Here is a 20,341-nt window from a genome sequence, read left to right as displayed (position 1 = left end):
TTACAACGGTCCATGCAATCATCCCAGCATCAATATACTAATTACTTTTTCATTTTTTTGTGACTATTTTACTTTTTCATTACCCCCTCCTAAAAAAAAAACACTTTACCATAAAAAACGTTGTATCACACCAATGACATCCGTCTCCTTTTCTCCCTGTATAGAAAGTCTTGGAGTTAAACATAAATACAAAACAATGTATTTCACTGCAGAAACTTTCTTGGTTTCGTCCACTCAAAAAATAAAAGTTAGTAGAATAAAAAAAAAAAAAAAAACAAAACTTGTATATGTTATTTTTAATTTCAATACATTGACAATAAACTTCCTACCATAAAATACATATCAAACGCACTCCAAAGTGACTTTGCTACTCCAATTCCATTGGCTTGGAATTCAAACGTCCATGAAGTAGATACCGAACATCCCTTATTCCCTTTCCCATAAAATATGAGATGCTTCCTAATGCTAAAATGTTATAAATAATAAACAATAATGCCCTAAGGCTTCATCAGCTATCTCCTTTCTCTAGCACTCAAATAGCTCAATGCCCTTTCATTCATTCTTACCAAATAAAGTTATATTATATATATTAGAAATATGCTCTTTTAGATTGACAATAATATGCATCAAAGATAATGGACATCCATTATCACTGGCTAGGCTTGCCATGATTCCTTTCACACCAGCTTTTTCTATTATGGTGAGGCAGATCATCAAGAATCTTCATCAAGTTAATGGATTTTAGGGTCAATGAAAAGAATAATGACAATTACACAACTACTTTATTTTGTTTCAAAGGATGGTTCAAATAAACGTCAAATTTCTCAAGAGAAGAGTGAAAAAATGAATCACTATATTTCAATAGTTTCACGTTGTGGAATTGAAATATTGAAAAGGAAACTATTGATTTTTCACGTCCTGCTGACATGTGACAAATTAAACAATGAAATATAAATCAGCTGAAAATATATAATGTCAAATTAAAAAAATTAATTATTCTATTAGTCTTATAATTTTATTAAATTTATAATTAAATTTTATATTTTTTAATTAAATTTTTAAAAAAAAATATTCAATTAATTTTAACGTTTTTAATATAAAAAATATTTGAATATAAAACTAAAAATAATTTAAAAATTTAATTAGAAAAATAAAAAATTTAATTATAAATTTAATAAAATTATAAAAATTAACCGAATAATTAAACTTAAAAAAATAAAAAGTAACTTGTGTTGTCGGTGCTCAATAATATGTGCAAAGAGTAATCTTCAACTAGAATTTCTCCTCAATAGCAAATAAACTTAAATATTTCTTGGACTTATTATATCAAAGCCTGCCCATCTTAATTAATCCATTGATTGACAAAAACTCTTGCTAAAATATGATTTAAAGTTATTATTAGTAAAAGTTTTTAAAATTTGTAGTATATGTATAATATATATTAAAAATTTAAATTTGTCATTGTTTTAGGTATTCATTATCAACTAGACCTTTATAGTTAAAACTTTATAACGAAGATTCAATTTCTAATAATTTTTTGGAAAGAAAAATATAGATAAATCATTCTTAATCAGTCAACTTTAAGTAATTATAATTAATAATTATTAATTTTATATTTTTAAAAAATAAAATTTAAATAATTACTAATTAATAATAATTAATAATTAATTAGTATAGAATAAAATTTAAAATATTTGTTGACTTATTATTGACTAGACTTTTATTAATTACCTAGCGAAATCGCTTTTAAAAATATTGATATATTTAAACTAAAAATAATAGTAATATTGTTAGAGAAACAACAACGAATCAGCCAATTTTAGCTAATATACTAAAAAAATTCATTCATTCAAAATGTTTTTGAAATTATTATTATTTTACTCTAAATCCTAAATTATATATCTTACACTAATTTTACTTTGTTAGAATTTCAAATTTTTTTTACTTAAATTTTAAATTTTTTTTAATGTTCAATTTTAAGTGATAAATGTTGGCTACAATAATGTTGATTATGGAATCTTGACTTTCAAGAATTTCTCAAATTACACAAATGTTAAGATTCAATATTTACTTTTCCTTGCATTTGCTTTATATTTTGAACACTGCATAACTTTCTATGTTTTTCTCCAACAATAGTGATCCTTAACATTTTACTAAAAATTAAATGTGTTTAGAATTTAGTTGAGCTTTTTCATCTCATTCAAAATTGCAATCCACTTTTTCAAACGTTGCAACTTTTTGTTTGGTTGTTTTCCTAATCAATCCCAACTAATGTCTATTTTGACCCTAAAACCCTAATTCTGCTTTCAATTTCATCATGAGATTTTGGCAAATGCAACGCCAAATTCAAGCACATTCTAAGTTCTGATTGGTCAGCAAGTAAGTACATAAATAACTACTATAAAAAAAAATTGACTATAATTGTAGTAGTAGTAACTAAATAACTAACTATAATATGCATAATAATCAAGCCATAACTTTTTCATAACTAAGGATTCTCCAATTCTGCTACAGAATCCATCTTTTGTCAAAAGATATTGACTTGATTAGCATCCTTTTCCATTTTTTCCATATCTTCAATGGTGCTATACAACCAAATTGCAATTTCTCTTTAGAAAGGAAGAAAGATCTAGAAAAAAAAAAGAAGAAAAAGAAAAATATTCTCTTTTTTAGCTTTACAGCCCTCCAAATATGCCAAAGGAATTTGTTCCTTTTTCTTTAAATTATTACTATTATTATTATCTTTATATTTTTATTTAGATAGCTTGATTGACACTATAAGAGAAGAAAATGCCACAAAAACCTCTCTCTTCATCAAAGAGGCTTCCTCATAGCTCATTATTCTTTTTTTCTTTTTCTTTTTCTTTTCAATGGCTAGTTCCAAGAGGCAAATTGAGGTTCAAACAGAAGATCAAACAGCACATAAATGGTGCAAATCATTGGGAGAAGAGGTTTTCAAAAGATTCTTCAGCCAGGCTAATCCAACAGTGCATAAGGTTTTTGGTGATGGATCATTATTCAGTCCTATGTTGTTTGGAAAATTCTTTGATCCTTCTGATGCATTTCCTCTTTGGGAGTTTGAGTCAGATGTGTTGTTGTCTCATCTTAGGAGCAACAATCAAACCTCTGTTGATTGGTCTGAGACAGATGATGGATACATAGTAAAGGCTGAAATACCAGGTAACACAAAAGAATCATGCCCTCTTTGAGTTTACTTAAAATTTAAAAATCATAAGTCGTAAACTCGGTTGATGATTGTTAGAGATATAGCCATTCATGTTGCCTCTTCCTATCAGTTTAAACTTTTAGAATGAGTAGTTTCATGACATGAGATCAGAATTCTATATCCGAAATATATAGAGTTAGATCCTTAATGATCCTTAAAAATGCAAAAATAGCATAAGGTAAATTAAAAAAAAAAAAAGAAAAAAGGTCTATGTAAAAATCAAACAAATCTGAAAGAAACTCTTGCTTGGCTTAAGCTTTTGGAATGAGCGGATTCATAACAATGACGATCTAAATTTGTAAATTTTAGTCAATTTACGAGTCAGCTCAAGAATTTGATAACTTCCCAAATTGAACATGTGTGGAACATAGTATGAAACAGAACCTAAAACCTTATGAAACAGTTTCATCATGTAAATGAATTGAACTTAGAGGGTGAATAGAGTTTCAACATATTATTATGTAAAATCAGATTAAGTTAAATTTCATCATATCACTTAATCTTAGAGGAGATTAGCATATATTTTTACAAATAGAGATGTGTTACAATATTGTCTAATATCAGGGGAGATTAATAATTTACAAGAACAAGAACAATGGTTTATGAATGATAAGGCCTAGTATAGTTATTACTACTTTATTAAGAATTTCTGTGACACAAGTGATTTCTGAAAAACAGGAGCAGGGAAAAGTAACAACATTCAAGTGCATGTTGATAATGGAAAAGTTGTGGAGATTAGTGGACCATGGAAGCAAAGAGAATCATCATCAAAGTCATCATCATCATCATCATCACATGACTGGAGGTGTGGCCATTGGTGGGATCATGGATTTGTAAGAAGGCTTGAGATTCCAGATGATGCTGATTTCAAGAACATTGAAGCTCACTTATACAATGACGTTTTCTTAGAGATACAAATCCCAAAGACCAAAAGGGGTACCATTGCTGATGTGGCCTAAAACCAAAGTTTCAATGCTACTAGAGTTTGTTTACAACCCTAGTAGTAACAACTTTTTATGCAAAATTGATACTTACATTTTGACATTTAACAAACTTGTTATTATAACTCTCATACTTCAATCTAATGTTACTATATCAGCAAGCTTATTCTAAGATGTAAAATATAAAAATATACACAGAAGGAAGGGAATAAAGATAAAATTGTAGTGTATATAAGAGGCACTACTTTATATCTTCTGAAAATGTTGCTGCTGTTTATATTACTTTGTTCTGATGGGAGAGTAATCTCAATAAAATAATTTAGAAGATAATAATATATTTGTATGTGAAGCCATGACCAATCTCCAATTTTCAGAAGAACAAGAAGCAAATTTATATTCAAAATACATTCATATCTGAATCAAGAGGTTGTTGAAAATATTTATTGTTAGGTGTGAGACTCATGACATTTGCTTACTAAACTGTAATTTTTATATTATTACATTATATTCGAGTAAATTGATTTAAAAATGTTACAAGAAGCAGAGTGCATGTATGAAAGATTATCATCAAAATAATAATACTTGTATATAATAAGACATTAATTTCATGTGTCTAATGGTTAAAAAAAGGAAGAGGGTGTGGCATAAATAATGGACTTGCATAGTAGCATAGCCACATCCACCAGAGTCAAAAGGAAAATGAACATTCAACAGCCTTATTAATATTATATATGATAAGAACCGAATAAACAGATTAATTATAGGATTCATGAAGCAAGAAGTGAGTGGCATTAATTAAATGTTTGTTTCGTTTGGCACATTAAATTTGTGATCTCCATTTGTAGAATTGTGGACTTGTCACTCATGACTGAGACTACTCAACTGTCTAAAGGTGAAAAAACAATAACACCATTAGAAAACAGAAATGGAGATGCGGGGTATCGATCCCCGTACCTCTCGCATGCTAAGCGAGCGCTCTACCATCTGAGCTACATCCCCACTTTGATTATTGCTTCCTATACGTTTTTATATCAATCTAATTTTACTTAAACTTTTCCCCCCAAAGTTTTGGCCAAAAAGAAGCGCACAAAAAACCAGACACTAAACCACAGACTAATTCTCATACATGACATTTGGAGCATCCACTAATCTGCTACACCTGTTCCCAGGCCTGCAATAGTGCAACCAAATTTATGTACTTTGTTACCATATTTAATTAGCCTAACTCACTTTTATCTCACTCTACATTGGGTAGGTTTAAATAAGTAGTTAGGCTAAACCAACTTTTTTTTATATAATAAAGTCAACAAGTCACAAACAAGAAATGAAGAAAATAATTAATGCTATATATGGGAAATTTTTAGCCTAAGGGCATTGTATATTATGGATCCAAATGATAAATTACAATGTCAATATGGAAAGTTTTATTAGGTGGATGGGCAAAGGTATACTCAATATACTTACCAAACCATAGCCTTGCAGTTATTATTCATTACACCTAACTAAAGATATTGGTAATTTGGTAGTATTGTTTTGAGAATTAAATTAAACCTCTATATATTTCATAAACTTAAGCAACAAGAACAAATCAGCATTGCTTAATTAACAATCTATCAAAGCAAATTACTCATGTTGCTACTAGCTTATTACTACATTATTTTTCATTAAAAATAGATACACTACAATACTTTCTTGCTAGTAATATTATATGCACTATATATATATATATATATATATATATATGAAAAAGTATAAGGAGCCAATGAAATATTTATACAATGTGTATAATGAAAATTTATGGAGTATTAGAGATATAATCATTAGTGTTACCTTTTTCCGAAACTTTTGGGATAAGTGGTATCATGACATGGTATTAGAGTGCTAGATCTGAAAGATCAAGAGTGATCCTTGAAAAACTCCAAAATCAATTACACATTGTACAAATAGTCCATTGTCTCCTTAGCGGATCCTATATATATACATCTTTCGTTTTTATTATTAAAAGTAACGGATAAGAAATAAGGAAAAAAATTTGTTAATTAGTGGAAGAAAAAAGAAGTAAATTAGTGTCGACTCAAAAGCAAAATAAATATAAGAAAAAAAGTATTAATTAGCTTCTTAATATTTTTGTTAAAACTCGAATCATTCTCTAGAAGATTGATTTGGCCTATTTCGAAAGATAAGAGCTAAAACGTGCATAACAAAATGTTACAAGGATAAAATACAAATTATAGTTATACTATAGGAAGGTTATCAGGTGTACCGGGAACATCGATGTTCCAGTTGTTTTAACCGTTGATCTAAATTATAAAAAATATATATAATATATATTAATTAAAATCAACGGTTAAAACAACTGGAACACCGATATTCCTAGGTACACCTGATAACTTTCCTTATAAGCCTTGCTTGAATTACTCATTAAATTTCGTAGAATTGTATCTTCCTAACTATTGCGAAACTAATATGGCGTGTAATCAATATCATCAGTGTCTTATTTTCTGTACATAAAAGAATTTGTTGAACAATAGTTGCCACGCAATAAATAAAATGTAACACATATATACGTACTTTGATTGTGCAATTCACAGAGCTAGCTAATGGAATATGATTTATAATCTTAAATATTTTATCCCATTAAAACTTTTGCCGACACTAGCTAGATAGACCAAAGGGCAAGATCCGAACATCCAGATAGAGGAAGATTGTGACACAAAAAAGAGAACCTTTGATCTTTATTCTTCTTAACATGTACATGGAAAATGATGTGCACTACAATATTATTGTTATTCGAAAATGCTATGTACATATAAATATTTAAAAAATGCACACAAAAAATTCGGGACAAAATTCAATCTATAGATTTTTTAATTTTTTAAAAAATATGGTGATTCACAATATTCTTTTTTTTTTTAAAATTTACTTGGCAAAAAGTATTAAATTTTAAGGTTGAAATTTTTTTTATCAAAATTTAATTTTTAAAGTTGTTTTTTAAATATATATTTAATATTTAGTTCTTTATACAAACGATTAATTTAATACTTAAATTTTATTATATATATACTTAATTTGTTTGTATTACGGTCCAACTCAACTAGCTTCCTGTTTAATCTGATTTGGTGTGCAGGACTACCCTATCCGATCGCTCGGACTGTTGGGCGTCGCACTCCCGGACCACGACCCGGACACCTGTTCTTCAAACAGCTACTTATCTGACAGCTGTGAGGGGAAACTTTTTCGAAAGAGACCTGATCCGTGGGATTTGTCCTAGATATAAATGGGGAGGATCCTACCCCTCCCCCAAAATATGTCATCATATTTCTTGCTCTCTAACCGCTTGTATATTTTCTGACTTGAGCGTCATAATGTCGTTGCAGGTGGCACCCCCTCAACGAAGAGTTCGGAAAGTCGACAACACCCGCACCTCGCTCTACGGACCCAGACTAAGACTGATTTTCACCTTCATACTCAGGAGACATCTCCGACCCATCCAGAATCTGAAGAACCGAACAGTTTGATTATTTTTAATGTAAGTAATTTTAATTCAGCACGCACAGGACAAAAATTTTTTTATTTATTTTAATCTGCGCCATATGGAGGACTACAAGTCAATTCCATGAAGGCATGGAGCATTATTTGAAGAATAAGGGTGAGAGAGAAAGAAAGAAAAAGAAAGGGTAAGGGTCATAGGAAAAGGACAAGGAATGAAGCTGAGTACCAACAAGAACTGAATGGAACCACCACCAACTACTACCTTATTGATCATGATGCCATGCTAAATTGGCTAATTGCTAATGCTATTATTATGTGCATGCTTTATTTCACTTTTTGATTTTCCATTATTGTGCTAAAGTTGGCAATTGGCATATAGAAAAGTTGGGTTTGTTAAAAAAAATTTCTGGGGGAACATGATGAAAGAGAAAATTATATTCTTAACTCACATCTGACGCAACAGAATATTTTAATTACTAAGTAATTGTTTTTAGATTTCCATGCAGTTTGGCAAAGTTTTGGAATCGGAAACACATGATGAGAACTGAAGTATAACAATTCTTTTTTTTTAAATAATAATCTTGAACTTCAGTTTTGAGTGAGAAAAAAATGGTATTAAATTTAAATGAGTTACAATAACTGAGAAAATTGTTTAGTTAAATTAGCATGTAAATATATTTTTTTTTCAATATCAGCTAATTTTTAAAATTTTTAATTTTTAATTTTATACCTTAAATCCTAAATTTTAAATTCTATAAAAGAATAAAAAATGAAAAATAATTTTATATAAAAGATTGATTAATATTAACTAACAAAAAATTGATTCTTTGTACATATTCATAATCTTTGTAAAATATTTGATATTTGAACATTATTAGAACATCAATAAAAAAATACCCATAATTAGAAAAAGGAAGAAAAACAAATGTTCTGGAATTAGGGCAAATTGTGTTGGATCGTGGTACTTCAACAGTGGTAGGAACTTATTTTTTATAATTATTTATTGCTATGCTTATAGTTAAAGAACATTAAAGTGGGCTTGTTTTATTTATTCTGTACAATGTATGTCAGCATAGCAATGGGAAATGTTGTGTTGTTCCTGCAGATTTGGGGGATACAATTAATTTTTGGATAGAACTACTGTATGTGTCATTTTACCTAAGAAAATGGCTCCTAGCCCCCCTTTAATGGGTACAAAGATATGTGACTAGATATAATAATAAGGCCATGTTTTCAACATATTTAATGTCTTATTTATTCTCAAATAATAGCAATAATCATATTGCACTAATTAACAACTGTTCATTTTCAATAACTTTTACTTGTTTATTGATATACAACTTTTTGTTTTTTTTTTTCTTTTCTTTTTCGGTATGAACTTTGTATTATATTAATATATATAGCACTTTATATTATGTATCATTACTATCTTTCTAGATAAAATTACACTCCAAATAACTAATCTGAGTTAGTCTAATAGTTAATTTATTAGTTCGTTTAAATAAATGTTGGAGATTCAAATTCTATTTTATGTGTACAATAATTCATTAGTTAACAATAAATTCTTAAATAAAATTTAAATCTGTGATAAATTAGTTATTGATTTATCAGACCAAAAAATACTATAAAAAACCAAAAATTACATTCCAAATAAATATTAAAATAATTCTAGAACATAACTTAGCTATTTCTGTAAAATAAGTAAATAAAAAAATATTAGATGATGAATTTTTTTTATTAATATTAGTTAATATTTTGAGTTAATATCTTATTTTTATATTATTAAAATTTAAAATTTATGATTTAAAATTTAATATAAAATATTATTATTGGTCAAATAATAATAAAAAAATAAATTTTATTGGTGGTATAAAATTGTTTGATAAATAATTAGGCAACTACTTTCATGAAAATGCCAAAAACATCTTCTCATGATGATCTTTATTTAAAAAGTGTAACTTATTTATTTTATAACACTTTAAATAAAGTTAACATTTTTACTTCAAATAAAATTAAGTCTTACAATCTATCATCTAATAATCAAAATGATATATTTTTACATAATGACAATTATTAAATCTTCATTAGAATAGATACTAAATAATTATTACATCAAACCATGTAAAAGATAAAAAGTCAATGTAGGGAAGCACCTTGGTCTTCGGTGATATATATTCATTCCATTTCCACAGATATAAATTAAAGGTTCATTTCTTATTATCGAAGCATATAATAACAATAGTCAATATAATCCACCAAACCATCATTTTCACATTATTTCCGTCGCCCCATGTCTATATTACATAGTCAATTCCTTGAAAACTTAATCAATAAATAGGTTACATGGCTTAGCTCAATTTATCCCTCCTTAGGCTTGGTTGTAAACGCACCTAGAGGGCTAGAGCTCGCTTTTGAGTAACCTTTATTTATGACTAACTACAAAAATATACATTATAAACTAAATTCACTATTTACATCATTCAATGCTCACCTTTTTTTCAATATAACAATTTGCATATATTTAAAAATATTAAACCATGTCATATCTAATCCAATAGAAAAAACGAGTTAATTTGTTTGTGTTTGTGGTTGTTTGTAAAATATATGTTTAATATGTATATTTTATAAACATTTATAACTACTATATTTTTTTTATTTATATATAATTTTTAATGTATGTTTTGGTTATTACAAAAATAAGGTAAGAATATAAATAAATTTTATGAATATTTTTATTCATCTGTGCCACCTTGTATTGATCCACTCAACACACATATATAAATATGAATATGAAAATTGAAAATGAATATTGAACATTATGATTATAAATACAAAAACATTATTATGAAATAAATGAAATGCATGGGAGACCGAATCATACACGTGAATACCAGTATACCACCACACAAGTTCAAAATTTTTTGAAGGGCAGTAAAATCCAATCAAAATCTATCTATTTATCTTAAACTAAGATCCCAACTGACACACAGTACCAAAACACAAACCACAACACAACACAGATCTGTATAATCTATTGGAAGCTCAGGGACCAAGATTTTGAACTCATTAAAATAAATTTTAAAAGGAAATTAGAAGAAAAAACTCTTCACCTTTTTCCATTTTTTTCACCTCTTTCCCTTCATCTTAAGCAAGTACTGTTCCCCCTCTCTCTCTCTCTCTCCTCCTTTTTTCTTCTTCTTCTTCTTCTTCTTCTTGGAACATCATCTATCATCTATCAATCTCTTCTTGCTAAAAGCAACGGCTTTGATATATTTTGTTAGCTTCCAACACAATCCATGACCCCACAGTACTAGTTTTAGTAGTGTCTCTCTCACACTCTTTCTCTCTCTCTTTCATTGTGCATATGAAGAAGTTCAGTGGTTAGGGACCTTCAAAAGGGTCACCATGTACTAGAAACTCCTACCCCTTTCAAAGCTCTTACCAAAGGTACAATCTTTCTTCATTTCCCATGTTTTATTTTCCATTTTCAGCTTAGTTTCATTCATGGATAGTTCTCATTTCCTCACTTTAAGTTGAAACTTTGAAACAGAGCAAGGTTGTTAAAAGTGTGATCTTTTTTGTTTGTTGTGGTTTTGTTTAGTTTGTGGGTGATGAAATCCTCGTAGACAAAGGCCAAGAGAAGCTAGTAGAGCTGAAAAGGGTTCAAGAAAATGGTGGGGACTCCTATTAATGGAAGAGCAAGGCCAGCTTTTGCAGTTGTAAATGGTGGAAATGATCAACAACATGGCCCTAGTAGTGATCCACCTAGCAATGCTGGGTCAGATTATGGTGTTATAGAGTTCACTAGAGAGGATGTTGAAGCCTTGCTAAATGAAAAGTCCAAAAGGAAAGACAGATTCAATTATAAGGTTAGTTAAGATCATGTTGTTTTAACCTCAATGCTTGTTTTGGTTAATTATTTGAGTTTGAGACCAAAGATGGAACCAAGATTCTTAGTTGTTTTGGTAACCATCATCGTGTATTAACACTAAATTTGGGAAATTTTTAGGAAAGATGTGAAAATATGGCAGATTATATAAAGAGGCTTAAGGTTTGCATAAGATGGTTCCAAGACCTTGAGATAAGCTACTCATTAGAGCAAGAAAAATTGAAGAGCTCATTGGAATTAGCCCAGCAAAAATGCATGGAGATAGGTAAAGATTCTGTTTCAATTTTCTTCTATTTTTCCTTCTTTTGAAAAATCCTCACTAAGTTGTGTACTTAAGTAGTTAGATTCATTTAACTACAGAGTTGCTGCTCAAAATCAAGGAAGAAGAACTGAATTCAATTATTGTGGAAATGAGAAGGAATTGCACTTCTTTGCAAGAGAAGTTAATAAAGGAAGAAACAGAAAGATCAGTAAGTTAGATTTTTCATCTCAGTGGAATTTCAAGAGTGAATTTTATTATGCAAAATTGCAAGGGACATTTTTCAATCTCAAACTTATACTTTTTATTCTCTTTGTGAACCCAAGGTGGCAACGGAATCTCTTGTTCAAGAGAAAGAGGCTCGGATTAACCTTGAGAGGTCTCAGACTGCACTAACAGAAGACCTCAGCAGAGCTCAGCGAGAGCTCGAAAGCTCAAATCAGAAGGTAAAGTAAAATTACAATCACAATCAAATAAGAACTTCAATTCTTATGAATTATTCCTAGAGATGTCAAGAATTATTTGTGTAACTAAATGTCTTCATCAATGGAGTTCTGCAGATATCATCACTCAATGAGATGTATAAGCGGTTACAAGATTACATAACAAGCTTACAGCAGTACAATGGAAAGCTTCACTCAGAGCTTTCTACAGCTGAAGAAGAACTTAAGCGTGTAGAGAAAGAGAAGGCTACTGTAGTGGAGAGCCTCACAATGTTAAAGGGCCAACTTACTTTGTCTATGGTGAGTTTTCTTTTGGTGTGTGAACTATTTCAATGCAGAACTCAAGTAGGTAAAACAGAAATCCATGGATTCTTAACCAATACCAACATGGCAACAACTCTTTTCGTAAGCACAGAAATGTGCAAATTGCAACTTTTATTGATGAAACAGATTCTAAGGAAGAACCTTAAGATGTATCCATTGTAGTTTACATGCACATGATACTTCTATAATAGCTTGGCTATGTTAGATTTTGAAATATCTTTTATGTTTTTGATTGACCGGACCATATGCTCATTGTTGGTCCTGCATTTTTGTTGCACATTCCCAACCATTACTACATGCATAACTTAGCAACATATGATCAAATGTGGGAGTTTTTTTTGTCTCTAAAGAGAAGTTATGTCATAATTATTTTGTGCAAGTTTGTGCTGTTTTTCTAAATCTTAACCATAAGTAATGTGGATTCTAGATTCGTTATTAGTATCTTTCATGAAATTCTTGATAATTGTTTCACTTAACATGCAATCTGTACCTTATACAGTTCCATTTTTTCTTTTTAGTCTTCTCAAGAAGAGACTACAAAACAGAAGGATGCTTTGACTATTGAAGTTACAACTCTTCGAGGAGAATTGCAACAGGTAAGAGACGATCGTGACCGCCAGTTATCTCAAGTGCAAACTTTGACTACTGAATTAGCAAAATTCAAAGATTCTTCAGAGAAGTCAGGCTCTGAACTGGGGAACTTGACTATAAAAACAAGCGAACTGGAGGTCGGTTTTATATCCTATTTTTGTTTTCATAAATATCACAACTCGGAGCTGCTATATAGCCATGAGGTGTTTGATTTTCCTGTGCAGGTGAAATGTACCTTGCAAGATAGCAAGATAAAGGCATTACAAGAGCAGCTAGAAACTGCAGAGAAGAAACTGCAGGTAATGAGGCATAGTTTTCAATGAACATGGTAAAAGTTTCAGACTTATGATATGATGTTCTTTTTCTTCTCCTTATCAGGTTTCTGATATATCTGCAATTGAGACAAGAATAGAATTTGAAGGCCAACAAAAACTTGTAAATGAGTTACAAAGACGCTTGGCCGATGCAGAATATAAAGTTATAGAAGGGGAGAAGCTGCGGAAATCGTTACACAATACTATTTTGGTAATTTACTTGGCCAAAACAATAATAAGAAAGTCTAAAGTCCAGACTTTACCTAATTAAATTTTAATCCCTCCACTTCATTTTAACAGGAACTTAAAGGGAATATCCGCGTCTTCTGTAGAGTTCGTCCTTTGTTACCGGATGAAGGTTGTAGCACAGAAGGAAAGATTATATCTTATCCCACATCCATGGAAGCTGCCGGTCGAGGCATTGAACTTACTCAAAGTGGTATGGCTCGTGGTGCTGTCATCGAAGTTGTTTCTCTTCTTATTCTTGCATGCTTTGTTTAGTTATTTTAGTTATCATTTAGTTGTGTTTTATATGTTGCTTCTTTTCTTAATTAGGCCAAAAGCATTCTTTTACATTCGATAAAGTTTTCGCACCTGATGCATCACAAGAGGAAGTTTTTATTGAAATTTCACAGCTGGTGCAAAGTGCTCTTGATGGTTATAAGGTAATTGCTCTGTTCTTGCTTGGATGCATACAACTTTAGCAATTAGAACTGTTGATTCTTTGGAGTATGATCAATGAACATATACTTTTCCAGGTTTGCATTTTTGCCTATGGTCAAACCGGGTCGGGAAAAACCTATACAATGATGGGCAGGCCTGGACAGCCTGAGGAAAAGGGCTTGATACCTCGCTCGCTAGAACAAATTTTCCAAACAAGACAGGCTCTGCAAGCCCAAGGCTGGAAATATGAACTTCAGGTTATATACGAAATATACTAATTCAGTATTTTCTTTTCAGTTTCTTCACTTATGCTTGATGTCTAAGTTTTTATTTCGAAACTCTTTTATAGGTATCAATGTTGGAAATATACAATGAAACGATTCGCGATCTGTTATCTACAAACAAGTCATCGGATGCAGCTCGAGTAGAAAATGGTACTCCTGGAAGTGGAAAGCAATATGCAATCAAACATGATGCAAACAAAAACACACATGTCTCTGATCTTACAGTGGTGGATGTTCAAAGTGTAAAAGAGGTTGCTTTTCTTTTGAACCAAGCTGCAAATAGCAGGTAATTAGTTCATAAGGTTCCTTCTCCCATTTCATAGCCATGTTTTACAATGATCTTCATTCCATTTACTTAACCACTCCTTATAACATTGACAAAACAGAATTCATAACTATTTCTATATTTCTTTTGTTTCCTTTTAGATCTGTGGGGAAAACACAGATGAATGAACAATCTTCAAGGAGTCATTTTGTGTTCACGCTTCGAATATACGGTGTTAATGAGGTATGATGCTTCTCTTATAGTAATCTGAACCTTGATCCATATTCCAGTCTTAAACACTAACATTCACCTGATTGTGATAGAGCACTGACCAACAAGTACAAGGAATCCTGAATCTTATTGATCTTGCCGGGAGCGAGCGTCTTTCAAAGAGTGGATCGACCGGCGACCGGTTGAAAGAAACTCAAGTATCTAAAGCCTTTTTTCCCCTACCATCTTCAGCTTTTATTTATGGTGAAAACTCAGGTGAAGTCGATTTCACGTGAAGTTAATACCTCAGAGTTGTTAGATAAAAATTTAGTCAAATTAGTCAAATCATCTAACGACTCTCAAGTATCAACTTCACGTGAAGTCGACTTTCACCTGAGTTTTCACCTTTATTTATCTATTTGTTTCGAATGATTGTAATTGTAATTTTTCTGTTTCAATTGTAATTAGGCAATCAATAAGAGTCTATCATCATTAAGTGATGTTATATTTGCCTTGGCCAAGAAGGATGACCATATTCCATTCAGGAACTCAAAGCTTACATATCTACTTCAGGTACTTTTCTAGTTCTATCTTGTGTTCGATGGTGAATACCAAATTCATGAATAACATATTTGAATACAATGATTGTGACAGCCATGTCTAGGTGGAGACTCAAAGACATTGATGTTTGTGAACATATCACCAGACCAGAGTTCAACGGGGGAGTCGCTATGTTCACTACGGTTTGCTTCAAGAGTCAACGCTTGTGAAATTGGTACACCTCGCCGACACATCAATGGAAGAACCTTTGACTCACGCTTGACCTATTGCTAATCGTCTTATATACTTAGGATTAATCCCAATACCATAACCTATATAACTTCTTTCTACCCATCAAATTGCTAAATCTATGTAATACCAATAATAAACCAAAATAACTTTGATTCTAACATCTCCATATATATATAGTTTGTATAAAAATCAAATTTACTTAGCTTTCAGGTTTTTTGTTTTTGGTCGTGGCCCAAACACACAGACTCGGGTTCGGTTCAACCCGCCCAAGCAACACACAGAGAAGTCGGTTTTCCCGGAATATGCTTGATCTGTAGTTTGGGCTTCCGCCCTGTTTCATTACCAAAAAAAATTAACGGATCAACCATTTTCAAGTATTTATTCATCTCCCAAAAAACAGAGAAAAAAAATTTTTTCCAGGTAAAGCATTAAAACAATTCCCTCTTGTGGGAAAGTTTTTCATGATGCATCATTTTATTTTACATTTTTCTGAATGTGTACGTTCAAGTTATCAAATACGCATAATGCGACCTACTTCTTATGTCACCTATATCTAAATTAACGGCTGATCACGTTTTCTTATATGGTTAAAAATAATAGCAATCCTACCTATTAAAATTTAAAAGTATATAACGGGCCTGCTACACATACAAGCCTACAAGCAAACAAGTTCGCCCAGCCCAAACAGAAATCACGCGCATGAAGAGAGATAAGATGGCGCGTCAAAATCACGCGCTCAACATTCGAACGGTTACGTATGGCAGACTCTTCCACTTCTTCCACTTCTTCCATTTCTCAAGGCGCTTTCAAAACAACGAAACCCTCTCATTTTCGAGCGAAAATCAAGTTTCAAAATATAGAAATCGTAGTTCGAAAACTGCATCAAAACACCATCAACCTCTCTGTGAAGAATCTGAAGAAAAAACAAACCAAGAATACTCAACGTAAGTCCATTAAAATACTGTATATTTTACTTTTCTTCTACGTCGTTCTTCTAGGGTTTATTATTACTCTTGCTTCTTTGTTACACTGTTCTAAGTTATACGTCGTTCTTCTAAGTTCTACGTCGTTCTACATTGTTATTCTAAGTTCTCCTGCTATTTTTGTTGATTTTTGGGGGTTTATTCCGTAGATTCGGGGGTGTAAACTGCTTAACCTTGTAATGTGGCTTGATATTGAAGCATGGTTGAGTGATATCTGACTGATATCTATATGGATGTATCTGAATAATATCTATGGGTGTATCTCACTGTAATCAATGGGTGTATCTTGTTTGACATCTTTGGGTGTATTTGAATAATATCTATGGGTTTATCTCACTGTTATCAATGGGTGTATCTTGCGAATATCTTTGGGTGTATCTGACTCATATATATGCGTGTATCTTACTGTTATCAATGGATGTATCTTTTTGTTATCAATGGGTGTATCTGAGTCATATATATATGGGTGTATATTACTGATATCTTTGGGTGTATTTTTAGTTTCAGAGAAAATGGCAGTAAGAAACCAAACTAAAGACCTTAAATGTGCCACACATCTCCTGAATGATAAGTTCAGAAACATGACTGAGGAGAAGAAGGCGATTGTTAGGGATCTTGGATTCGGTGGGTTGATGCACATCCCACCACTGAGGGTGGATCACCAACTCTTAAGGGAGCTGGCAAACAACTTCAAACTTGGGGAGAACAAACTGAAGACAGGATATGGTTCTTTCCAAATAACCCCAAAAAAAATAGGTGATGCGCTTGGCATCAATGCAACAGGTAATTAGCTCAAAATTATAGATGAATATTAAGTTGTTGCTTGGGTGTATATTAACCTGATGCTTGGGTGTATTTGAACCGACTTGGATGCTTTGTTGTCTTCCTTTTTGTAGGAGATCTATTTCCTGAGAAAGTTGACTATAAGAAACTTTCTGATGATGACAAAATAATTTATAGAAGATTCCAGGGTAAGACCCTCAAAAGTCTTACCGATGAAATGATGGAAATCGGCGTTGGCAACGAAGAGGAACGCCTGATGTTCAAGAGGATATTCATCCTCTACATACAGATGGCGTTCCTTTTGCCAACGACGATAAACAAAATATCGCCCGTGCACCTGGTCCCAATTTTTAAGATGGACGGCATAGAGGAGAGAAACGGGGGGGGGGGCATGTTTTGACCTTCATGATCAAGGGCATGACAGACTATCAAGAGAAGAAGAAGAAGGCAATCAATGGCTGCCTCTTCGCCCTGATGATAATCTACTTTCATCTTTCAAAAAACAAAGGCAAGAACAGGATTGAAAGACCACCAAAGCCATGGATTGCCAACTGGACTAAGGAGCAGTTGGTGGAAAGAATGAATGCAGAGAGAGAGGAAATTTTGGTGAGTAATCATAATAAGTTGGTGTATTTTATTTACCCGAATGGTGCTAACTAAAATATCTCATGTTTCAGGGGATTGTGAAGTTGGCAGAGACAAGAGAAAAAATGAGAAAAAAAGAAAAAAAAAGAAAAAAAACAAGAAATAAAAAAAACAAAAAAAAAGGAAGGCGAGCCCAACATCGTCTTCGGACACAGAAACTACTGACAGTGACACTTCTACCTCTGAGTCTGAGGCTCAAGAAGACTAAGAGGATTCGAGAAGAAAACACCCCGGCAAAAAGGAGAAAAAGTAAGTACCATACTTGGGTGTAATTTCTTTTTCGGTTTGGGTGTATTTTGTTTGTCCACGTTGGGTGTATGTAGCTTATTAAGCAGGGTGTGTTTCGTTTGCTGCGTTGGGTGTATATTGTATATTTAGTTGGGTGTATCTCGTGAATTCATTTGGGTGTATTTTTAGTATGTTCTAAATGACAATTGTTTGCCTTCCAGAATGGACTCAAGAAAAAGAAAGCAGAGGCAAGAGGAGTCAGATTCTGACTCAGAATCTGAATCTGAACCAAGTGATGAGTAATGTCCTGAAATTATTACTCCTTTCTTTTGGCTTCTTTATAAAGATTTTGTGTATTAACTGAAGTGTCTTTTATTGACTTATAGGAGCGAAGAATCATCACCTGGGAAGAAGGAGAAGAAAAAGAAAAAAACAAAAACAACTCCAAAAAAGTAAGCAATTCTTTGGATAAAATTCTGTGATAAAATTAATTTTTTATTTCTGATTGGTACTGTTTTTTTTTCCACCCAGAACACCACAAAAAAAGAAAAAAGTTGTTGTGGAGGATTCACCTCCTGAAGAAGATCAATACTTTGACGGGTACAGTACCTCGTAAGCTATACTACGGTCTATCATCGTAATTATTTTTGTTAACGTCTTATTTTATGAATGTAGTGAGAGATATGAAATATCGAGTGACGAACTTGATGAATGGCTAGGGGAAAACGTTCATAAATCTGCTGCCGAGGGGTATGTCTTGCTGGGCTGTGTATTTGAGATTTTGGTGTCTTTTGTTTGCTAATAACTGTATCTTGTTTCGCAGGGACAACCAAGCTGACCTGCGATCGACAGAAGGTCGCTATGTGTCCTCTGAAACGTAAGAAGCTTTATTATTTAATAAAATCTTGTTATCATGATTTGGATGTATTCTGTGAAACAATTTGGGTGTATTTTGTGGATCAAGTTGGGTGTATCTTGTTTACTAAGTTGGATGTATATTTCGTTTGAATAACATGAAATCTGTTTAGACTACCGGCTGTGAACTTGGGAAGTGATGATCCTTCCTCTCAAGCACGCACAGAACAGAGTAGTGTAAACCAGCCGTCTCAGAGCATGTAATTTCTCTTTCAAATAACCGTTACTTTTGTTCTTCTAATAACTTCTACTTCTAATTCTGTATATATTTTTTTTTAGAAAAAAAAGCCCTTTATTATTTTATTCAAGAAAAAAAAAGCAGCAAAAAAAAGCAAAAACTGCAATTATGTAAGTTCTCAAAAAACAAAGCCCGTCTTCTTTTTGAATTGTTCGGGTGTATTTTTTGACATTCTTTGGGTGTATTTTAGGTTGACTCCGAATGATTCCAATATGATGGTTGTTAGGGAACAAACGCCGTCGGAAGCGCTTGCAATGTGAGTTTTCCAAGAATATATCAACCTTATAACCTTATTATTTTCAAATACGTTGTTAACCTTTCATTTTTATTCTTGTTTAGAGTCCCGATCCAGTTTTTTGTGCCGGCATCCCAGCAAACAACCACTGACGCAGATTCCGAACCAACCCCTATGCTACAGATTGAAGGGGCTAGAGAAACGTAAGAAAATAATATTGGGTGTATATTTATTTAGAGTTTGGGTGTATATTTGATAACAGTTTGGGTGTATATTCTTCCTGATTAATTTTGTGTAACTGTGCAGCACTCCTGAAACCCCCCAAACAACTTCAAGAAACAACACCCAAGCTTCCCCCAGCTCCAACAAAAATGTAAGTTCATTAGACTAGAATCAATCTTTGCTTATCATCCGTATATTCTTATTCTTACTCTTATTCTTATACATAATGATGCAGTCATCCAGACGCAGAGGGCGCTACTGCCCTGTTGATGATGGCACGGACAGCAACCTATGTTCCTAAAACAGATCCGGGGATGCCATCATTCAGCCTCGGATTGACAGATTCAAGCCAGGAGGGGGCGTCGACGCAGGAGACAGAAAGGGAAAAATCTCTAGAAA

The 20,341-nt window shown here is 32.1% G+C and overlaps 2 protein-coding genes and 1 non-coding gene across 3 annotated transcripts; 2 read left to right on the top strand and 1 right to left on the bottom strand.

The window, feature by feature from the left end:
* The first annotated feature begins 2,782 nt into the window (after positions 1–2,782).
* On the top strand, positions 2,783–4,418 carry LOC130944025 (21.7 kDa class VI heat shock protein). Its single transcript, XM_057872142.1, has 2 exons — positions 2,783–3,180; positions 3,905–4,418. The coding sequence occupies exons 1-2, from the start codon at positions 2,871–2,873 to the stop codon at positions 4,183–4,185; spliced, it is 591 nt and encodes a 196-aa protein (XP_057728125.1). The 5' UTR covers positions 2,783–2,870; the 3' UTR covers positions 4,186–4,418.
* A 675-nt stretch (positions 4,419–5,093) lies between these two features.
* TRNAA-AGC (transfer RNA alanine (anticodon AGC)) lies at positions 5,094–5,166 on the bottom strand. Its single transcript has one exon. It is a non-coding gene; the product is annotated as a tRNA-Ala (tRNA).
* A 5,582-nt stretch (positions 5,167–10,748) lies between these two features.
* On the top strand, positions 10,749–15,895 carry LOC130943393 (kinesin-like protein KIN-14N). Its single transcript, XM_057871246.1, has 17 exons — positions 10,749–11,106; positions 11,261–11,528; positions 11,669–11,813; positions 11,909–12,018; positions 12,134–12,253; positions 12,368–12,550; positions 13,093–13,302; positions 13,390–13,464; positions 13,544–13,690; positions 13,780–13,918; positions 14,035–14,144; positions 14,238–14,399; positions 14,492–14,712; positions 14,853–14,934; positions 15,015–15,119; positions 15,370–15,474; positions 15,556–15,895. The coding sequence occupies exons 2-17, from the start codon at positions 11,331–11,333 to the stop codon at positions 15,733–15,735; spliced, it is 2,292 nt and encodes a 763-aa protein (XP_057727229.1). The 5' UTR covers positions 10,749–11,106; positions 11,261–11,330; the 3' UTR covers positions 15,736–15,895.
* The last annotated feature ends 4,446 nt before the right edge of the window (positions 15,896–20,341 follow it).

Source organism: Arachis stenosperma, chromosome 8 (genome assembly GCF_014773155.1).
Source record: "Arachis stenosperma cultivar V10309 chromosome 8, arast.V10309.gnm1.PFL2, whole genome shotgun sequence".
NCBI lineage: Eukaryota > Viridiplantae > Streptophyta > Magnoliopsida > Fabales > Fabaceae > Arachis > Arachis stenosperma.
Note: the sequence above shows the minus strand (reverse complement) of the source record. Positions and strands in the feature narration are given on the sequence as shown.

What these genes read in the sequence shown, in the direction of transcription:
- LOC130943393 (XM_057871246.1), top strand. Translation starts at nt 11,331, where the DNA reads ATGGTGGGGACTCCTATTAATGGAAGAGCAAGGCCAGCTTTTGCAGTT. An exon ending in TAAAAACAAGCGAACTGGAG is followed by an intron (nt 13,303 to 13,389) that starts GTCGGTTTTATA and finishes TTTCCTGTGCAG; the next exon opens with GTGAAATGTACCTTGCAAGA. An exon ending in GCTGGAAATATGAACTTCAG is followed by an intron (nt 14,400 to 14,491) that starts GTTATATACGAA and finishes ACTCTTTTATAG; the next exon opens with GTATCAATGTTGGAAATATA.
- LOC130944025 (XM_057872142.1), top strand. Translation starts at nt 2,871, where the DNA reads ATGGCTAGTTCCAAGAGGCAAATTGAGGTTCAAACAGAAGATCAAACA. An exon ending in AGTAAAGGCTGAAATACCAG is followed by an intron (nt 3,181 to 3,904) that starts GTAACACAAAAG and finishes TCTGAAAAACAG; the next exon opens with GAGCAGGGAAAAGTAACAAC.